Source organism: Salvia hispanica, chromosome 5 (genome assembly GCF_023119035.1).
Source record: "Salvia hispanica cultivar TCC Black 2014 chromosome 5, UniMelb_Shisp_WGS_1.0, whole genome shotgun sequence".
NCBI lineage: Eukaryota > Viridiplantae > Streptophyta > Magnoliopsida > Lamiales > Lamiaceae > Salvia > Salvia hispanica.
This window is the reverse complement of record NC_062969.1, coordinates 25,921,856-25,930,663: the sequence shown is the minus strand read 5'-3', so window position 1 is coordinate 25,930,663 and position 8,808 is coordinate 25,921,856. Positions and strand designations below refer to the sequence as shown.

Below are 8,808 nucleotides of genomic sequence, written 5' to 3'. Positions count from 1 at the left end.
ATACTCTCCCTCACTTGCTCTCGATGATGTAATCCCAAGGGTTGCACAAATAGCACAAACAAGATACACAACTAGGCAAGTGAAAACTAGTCCAAGAAGCCATAAGATTAGTGAAAGTAGGGAGCTAAGCCAATGGGACAAATTAACAAACACTTTGTGTGCACAATTTCACCCAACAACAATAGACCCAACAATTGATGTAATTTCGGCCTACAACTTTCCAACAATCAAATTGACATACCCAAGAACACATATATCAATTTATAGCTAAAGCCCACGGATAGGATTTGAGATCTCTTTTTTTTTTTTTTGACAATTTTCTAACAATTTTACTCTTTTTTTTTCACTCTTTTTTCTTTTCTTTTTTTTTCTTACAAGAACAAGAACCAATGGCTCTTGATACCAAATAATGTGAATCTTCTAGATTGAAGACTCATGAATTTGCCCCGGACTTATTCTTGTAAATAAACCCAACAAATAAACAAGATAAACCAAGAAATGGAACAAGAAAAATGGATAAAAGGATAGAGGATGGATTAGTGTTATGATTTAGGTGAAGAACAAGAAAGAAATCCCAAAGGCACTTTCACATACAAACACCTAATGGCTCCACAAACTAGCAACACAAGAACTAGCAAGCATACCTTTACAATCAACCTTAGCCCGACAAAAGATCGAATGCAACCCGAAGGAATTTGATAAGTCTTCAAAAGATGAAGAAGGTGAGCTCTCAAATATGGAGAAATGGTCTCTTACAAATATTCAAAAGCTGAGAATGAAAACCCTACAAAACAGTATTTATACTAAAACAAAAGTAATAGGGAAAATAGTCTTTAACATCTTAAAAAATGGCATTTTCGGGCAAAACGCCCGGCCCGGGCGTTTTGGGGCCTTGCCCGGGCGTTTTCTCTGTGGCCGGGCATTTTTGGCAGTTCTGCGCGACTTTCGTCAAACGGCCATAACTTCCTCATCCGAGCTCCGATTGAGGCGTGTAAGGTACTCACGCGAAGCTCTTTTGACGATGAAGATAATGGCGGTCTTAGAACAGAATTTGGACATCATTTTGATAGGTAAATTCTAGTTTGAGTCAGACCTCCGAATCCGGCTTGGCTTCTTGTCATATCTCCACCTTCTTTTCGGCATTTTTTGCACTTTGTGTTAGAATTTTATCGTGCAATTGATAAAATTGTAACATAGGTTCCCAGTAATTTTTATGCTTAAATTGAATATTGAATAATTTTTAAAATTAGATGTACTTCTGTGTTGTGCGTGTTTTCATACGCTAATTAAGATCGTTTGTTTTGTGTTCACACGCTAAACTACTTAGCCAGCCATAATCAATTTCCATTTGCTTAAAATCTAATGACAATTTGGCCTGAATTTGAACTGACTAATACCATTGAATATTGGTTTGCATGTCACGTTTTACGACAAAGTAATAGCCCAAGTATAAATATATTGTCGATCAATGATTACAAATCCGTGCCATTTTCAAATTAAAACTCGTGCATTTTCAAGTTTTATTAGATGGAGGCAGTATAAATTATCCTACAACTCTCACCCAAAACTAAAATAAAATAAGATTAGCCCAATAAAGAAATACTTAATAGCCAAAATATAAATATGTTGTTGATTAATGATTATAAATCCGTGCCATTTTCAAATTAAAACTCGTGCTATTTTCAAGTTTTATCAGTCGAAGAGAGTATAATTTATCTTTATTGGGATAAATTTGATTGCTTGTAACCCTGCTTGATAAATCTGATTGTTTGTAACCCATTATTCTATTCCAGGCTCCATTATATTTCAATGACATTAGATAGATCAAGAAATTAGTACTCCCTCTATCCGCCATTAGGAGTCTCATTTATGGGTGGCACGGGTTATAAGAGATATTAAGAAAAGTGGGTGGAAAAAAGTTAGTGGAAAAAGGGTCCCACTTGTATATATTAGTTTTAAATGAAAAGTGAGTGGAATGAGTTAGTGGAAGGTGAGACCCTATTACCATTTATGGAAAAAGTGAACCGGGACTCTTATTCGTGGACGGACTAAAATGGAAAAACGGGATTCCTATTCGCGGACGGAGGAAGTACCATTTATGGTAAAAGTGAACCGGGACTCCTATTCACGGACGGACTGAAATGGAAAAATGAGATTTCTATTCGCGGACAGAGAGAATATTTCGTTAAACATGAATTTGGATTCATGGTGATGGAATGTGGGTTCAAATTGTGAACAATCGACTTTTTTTTGGTGATGGAGTGTAAGTTCAAATTGTGAACAATATACTTTTTTGGTGATGGAGTATAGGTTCAAATTGTTAACAACTGACTTTTATGGTGATGAGGCGTAGATTCTAGTAGCAACAGTGACTTTTTTGGTGATGTAAATCAGTAAATGAATTGATTTATTTAGCTCTATACTATAACAAATTATATTATGGTTAAATAATGTCACTTTAGACAATATGGAAAGCAAAATCGGTTAAACATTATCCAAAGAAGAGAAAAAGTTGGAGTGCTTACGAGGATTCTTAATTATCTTAGTTTCATTATTTCAAGTTCTTAATTTCTTATTTTTACTCATTGACTTTTTTTGGTAATGAAGTGTGAGTTCAAAAAATATATATATAATTTTTTGAGTTTTTAAAATTTATATTACAATCAAGCTAAAAGCAAACCTAACAAACGTTGACTTTTTTTTGACAATTTACTTTACGTACTTTAACAAATCATAGCAAATTGATGCTAATTTCTAGCTTGCTAACTCTTTTCTTGTAAAAAAGAGAAACGCACGCAATATTTGTTACAAAATGAGGTCTTGCTCGCAATGGTGAATTAGTTCAACATACAATTAGCAACCATGTAATAAATAAAATGTGACCACAATATAAATTCTTGTAAAGTCGTACTATAATCAAAATTTTAAAATTTAATTTCTTACTGACTTGCTCCATAACTTATAAAGAAATGATCAAATTATCAATTTGACTTTCATTAAGTCATTTTATTTTCCAATTCTTCTCTCCGTCGGTCACTTTTTACCACTCATTTTATAAAAATGATATAATAAATAGTTAAAGTGCTGAAATGGTAAAGTGGTAAAAATACTCAGTCATGAGACATTGCCATTCTCATTTTTATTTTATTTAATTCAGTGGCCGATGTACCTGATTAATTATTAGGAGGAACTAAGGAAGCAGTAATCCTTTAATTAGATCTATCTGTAAAAAACAATAAATAGAATGTTTTCAATAAAGTTGGGGGGTATTTGATCATAATTTGTAGTACAACATGATCCCAAGTAATGAGCATAATCTAATACAATTACAACCTGACGTAAGTTCTTTGGTCATATTTATTCCAAAATATGAACAGGGTTTCTCATAAAAAAAATCTCAATAAAGTATGCTTTGGCTTTATATTTATACTTAAATCTCAAATTTGTACAGATAGTATATAAAGAGGTAATTAATTATTTGAACACTCGACATTAGCCCGATCCCTAATGATGATTAAATAAGTAAAAATTTGTCCTTGTATGATTCTAATGGATTTATATTAAAAATTGTTTTATGATGGACTTAGAACCCAAAAACTTGTTTTGTGCAAATTAAGTTGCGGTTTTTGAAAAGAGAAGATAAAATTCGGGGAAACATGGTTTTAGTAGATAAGGCAGGAATTGTTTTAATATTTGAAAAGTCAAGCGCGCATAATTGTAAGTTGTAACTAAATATAAAAACAAATACAAACACTGAATGAATTGTGGTTTAGTGGGTGCACGTCTTATTTACGTGCCTGTTTCAGGTTTTCATACAAAACAAACAGAATAAGATCTTAGTTGGTACGCGTTAGCGTTTGGTAGTAAATATAGGACAAATCTAAATAAAGATCGATGCTATATTCTATTATTATAAATTAATTTGTACTGACTTTTAATTGTCATAACAAGGAGAATAATTTATAAAAGCAGTTACTATAAAAAATAATTATTGTAGTATGAAGCATTATCATAGCAAATTTTGCAAAAAAATTGAAGATGATAATTTATTTACTTTTTACCCTTATTCAATTAATTTCACTGCATTATACTGTCCACGTTTGAAAGCTGAAAATTTGAATAAGTTGTGATGCAAACATTAGGACCAAGCTCAATTCTTTATAATATACTGTTAAAAGGCCTATTCAGATGAAACGTTTTCTGGAAATAAAAGAAGAATAAGTAAACTAAGTTATTCTGCACATGGTTTATAATTTTCATTTACAAATTCGATGTGCGAATGGAACTTTTCCTCTAAGGCAACTGAAAATTCAAGTTGAGATTTGAAATGAAACAACTTATTATACAGCATACATAACAATCGATATTTCATACTAATAAATTAATAATTTGTAAAATTGGATTGGGCAATGATGTTCCAAAGAATTGACTCCACGTGGATGAGAAATGTTCTGAAGAGGATCGGAAGCTACAAAGAAATTGTTCAACTTTAGAAAAGAAGCTTTCTTCCATTGCTGACGCTTGCATGCTCCAGACCGTTTTATCTGAAATTATTCTAATTATGTTTAATTAATCTTTAATTAAGAGAGTGTTTACTATTTAGAGAAATGAGGAGTATAATACTACTCCATATGATTAAGCATTACTATCTTCATGACCATCACTTCATTAACCCTACCCCTTTCAGTTTCATATATATATGGATCGTAGTGTTTTTGAAAGGCTTAATTAGTAAATGCTCCAAATAATTAAGGAACGAATATATGTTGTACTAACAATTATCATGAAATGATTATGTACAATTGCAGATTATCCGTAACTCCGCGCGGACCATATTCATTTATTTTATCTCTCTATAGTCTATATATCATATAATGAAAAATTTATTTACAAAAATTACATTTTAAAGTTTTATTATAACTCGTTAAATGTGATGAAGGTCATTAATTTGAGGCACCGCAAGTGACCTGCTATTTTATAAAAATTTACAAAATGTAGTTAATTGAAGTTTATCAAAATATATAGAAAGATCGTGTACAAATATAATTAAAAATTTAGAATATTGAACATGCTTGCGCACAAAGGTCTTCACCACTTACATTTCCTCCGTATTTAATCATCCAATGGTATTTATGTAGCTTAGCACTGTATATTTTATCTACGTCAAATGCATAGAATGAAAACGGATATTTAATTAACAAAACTTGAAAAATAAAGTCTAACTATAATTGTCTGAAACATTTAATTAACACAAAAAAATTGCTGGAGTTAGGTAGACAAAAGATAAAGAAACATAGCCAAGAAAAAGAAAAAGAAATACTTACATAATTTAAAACATGAAATTACACCAAATTCCAAAGTCTAAAGCCAGAGGTATTTAAATGAACTAATTAGTTTCATCCCTCAAACATTTATGTCATCCCTCAATATTCCAAGGCCAACAACACGTCTATTGGATTTGAATATTTCATGTCAACTCTATCGCTCTCATCTACTACATATTAATCAAACTATACAACCTGTCACAATTCTCCAATTCAACTATATATAACCAGTCTTCTTCCCCCCACAAATATCACAATCACTTAATTAAACTCATAGACATGCATACCTCAACAATGGACCTCAAATTCCTAATCCCTTTGTTCCTCTCCTCCTTTCTCTTCATATCCACCGCCGCCATAAAATTTCCCTCCACCGTAAAAATCCCCTCCGGCGCCGGCATCACGTGGTGGTGCGACCAAACCCCCTACCCGGAGCCATGCAAGCACTTCATGTCCGAAAACAAAGGCCAATTCCTCCCCAAGCACAGATCCGACTTCCGCAAAATGGCCGTGAAGCTCGCCCTGGAGCGCGCCATCACGGCCGTGGGCAACACCAGGGCCCTCGGCAGCAAGTGCCGCAACAGCCGCGAGAAGGCCGCGTGGGCCGACTGCGTGAAGCTCTACGAAGAGACGATCGAGCAGCTCAACAAGACGGTCGACCCCACCACCAAGTGCACCGACTTCGACACCCAGACCTGGCTCAGCACCGCCCTCACCAACCTCGAGACATGCCGCACCGGCTTCACCGAGCTCGGCGCAACCGACTTTGTTCTGCCGCTAATGTCCAACAACGTGTCGAAGCTCATACGCAACACGCTGGCACTCGGGGAGAGCAATGAGACCGGTCACGAGACGGGCGCTTACTACAAGGGCGGTTTCCCCGGGTGGGTGCGGCCCGGGGACAGGAGGCGGCTGCTGCAGGCTTCTACCGTCAGGCCGAACCTGGTGGTGGCGCAGGACGGGTCCGGGGACCACCGCACGATTAAGGCCGCGCTGGACGTGGCGGCGAGGAGGAGCGGGAGTGGGAGGTTTGTCATCCATGTGAGGAGAGGGGTTTATAGGGAGAATTTGGAGATTGGTAGCAAGTTGAAGAATATAATGTTGACCGGCGATGGCCTGAGGTACACTGTTATCACCGGCACCCGAAGCGTCGGAGGAGGCTCCACCACCTTCAATTCCGCCACCGTTGGTAAATTTCTTCATGTTTAATTATGTATATAAGTTTGAAAGTGATAACGGCGCTAGCTAGAACAATATAATTAAGGTACAAAATTTTAAGTTGCAACTAACACGCTAGAAGAAAGTTCGGTTACTACTTTAATTAACTTTAAATATTAAACAATTAGCTGGACTTTGTTTTCAAAGATCGAATTAAGACATTTTCAGTTTGAAATTGGCGGCCAAATTAAATGAGTTTGAAAATGTATACTACATAATTTTCAAATACTTGACAAGAAGTCATGTTGATTTTTTCCAATCATCTATAGAAGCAATGAGAAGAAAAGACCGCAATGTAGTGATGCATGTAATATTGTGGTAAAATGGTAGTAGTAATTAATTTATGATCTCATTTGATCATTTACTACTAGTTAATGAGCTTATAATAGATAATCAATTTTTAAAATACTGAATTAGTATATGATTGAATATCTCAGCGGTGAGCGGAGAGGGATTCATCGCCCGGGGCATAACCTTCCGCAACACGGCGGGCCCACAGAACCACCAGGCCGTGGCAATGCGGTCGAGCGCCGACCTCTCAGTCTTCTACCGGTGCGGCTTCGAGGGGTACCAAGACACCCTGTACGTCCACTCACAGCGCCAGTTCTACAAGGAGTGCTACATCTACGGCACAGTCGACTTCATCTTCGGCAACGCGGCCGCCGTCCTCCAGAACTGCATGATCTACGCCCGCCGCCCCATGGCCAGCCAAAAAATCGCCGTGACCGCCCAGGGCCGGACCGACCCCAACCAGAACACCGGGATCTCCATCCACGACTCCCGGGTCATGGCGGCCCCGGACCTAGTACCCGTCCTCGGGTCGTTCCAGACGTTCCTGGGGCGGCCGTGGAAGGAGTACTCGAGGACGATTTTCATGCAGACCTACCTGGGCTCCTTGGTGGACCCCGCCGGCTGGCTCGAATGGGACGGCAACTTCGCTCTCAACACATTGTACTACGGAGAGTATAGGAATTCGGGTCCGGGTTCCCCCACGGGTCGGAGGGTCCGGTGGAGAGGATACCGGGTCATCACCAGCGCGACCGAGGCAGGGAGGTTTACCGTGGCGAATTTCATCGCTGGCCGCTCTTGGCTGCCGGCGACTGGCGTGCCCTTCACCGCCGGGCTTTGAGAATTTATATTACTAATAATTTACATTTGTGCTTAAGCAGCACTACTCTTTCATTGATTCTTTTTTGTTCATTTTGTTTTTTTTTTTTTTTTGTTTTGCCATGGGTGTTGAAATTGTAAAATTTGTTCGGCGTGATGTACTGTATTAAATTAATTTGGTAATGGATGAGATAATTTGTTATTCATGTATGTAGTCCTTGCCCCTGGGCATGTTTTAGCCCACTTATGAAATTAATTTCATTTATTATACATATTTTTTCAATTGTCTATTCTAATACTAGCAATGAAAGATAATAAATGTGTAATCCAGTCAAGTCAAACATGGCTATTTAAAATTTGATCTCAAGTTTCAACACATTTATATTTTAATTTAATTAATCTACTATCGAATATTTTAGTTTAGCCTGAGCTTAATATTCCTACTACCTAAACATGCGTTGTAAGTACTATACTAATATTACACTAATATATACTCTCTCCGTCCCTATAAATTTGTCACTTATTTTCATTTCGTCCGTCCCTAAAAATTTGTAACCTTTCACTTTTACCATTTTTTATAGTGAAACTCCACATTCCAGTAACTCATTCTTACTCTTATGAAAAAATAAATACTCCCTCTTTTTAAAAATAGCAACTATTTTCATTTTGGGTCGTTCCTTAAAAATAAAAACTTCAAAATCTTTTTATTTTAGGACATGGACTCCACAATCCACTAACTCTACTTTCACTACTTTTTCTCTTCCTCCCTCTTACTTTACTCATTTCTCTTTTTTTCTCTCTTATTTTACCAATTTCTTCTCACTTACTTTAGCAATTGTGCATGAAAATCCGTGCCGTTTCAATGTTTCTAATTTTTTAATACTAAGGGAGTACATAAAAGTAGAACTCACATGCCACTGACTTTTTTAACTCACTTTCTATTACATTTCTTAAGACCTGTGCCGAGTCAAATGGTGACAACTTATGAGAGACGGGGGGAGTAGTATGTTATGTGCTGTTAAAATTCAATATTTTTTATGAGTAAAATATTGATCAACACTAAATTTGCATGTTTTTAGGGTATAGTTTTGGCACGGTTTTAATATCTAACATGTGAAATATAAGTAGTTCAGAGCCTTTGTCCTAACTGCAAGGAGCT

General features: G+C 36.5%; 1 protein-coding gene across 1 annotated transcript; it reads left to right on the top strand.

The window, feature by feature from the left end:
• The first annotated feature begins 5,590 nt into the window (after positions 1-5,590).
• Positions 5,591-7,855, top strand: LOC125186832 (probable pectinesterase/pectinesterase inhibitor 17). Its single transcript, XM_048083290.1, has 2 exons — positions 5,591-6,513; positions 6,980-7,855. Exons 1-2 carry the CDS (start codon positions 5,604-5,606, stop codon positions 7,669-7,671), a joined length of 1,602 nt encoding a protein of 533 aa, XP_047939247.1. The 5' UTR covers positions 5,591-5,603; the 3' UTR covers positions 7,672-7,855.
• Positions 7,856-8,808: the final 953 nt, after the last annotated feature.

Coding starts and splice junctions, on each gene's coding strand:
- LOC125186832 (XM_048083290.1), top strand. CDS start 5,604: ATGCATACCTCAACAATGGACCTCAAATTCCTAATCCCTTTGTTCCTC. Junction 6,514..6,979: donor CTTCAATTCCGCCACCGTTG/GTAAATTTCTTC, acceptor TGAATATCTCAG/CGGTGAGCGGAGAGGGATTC.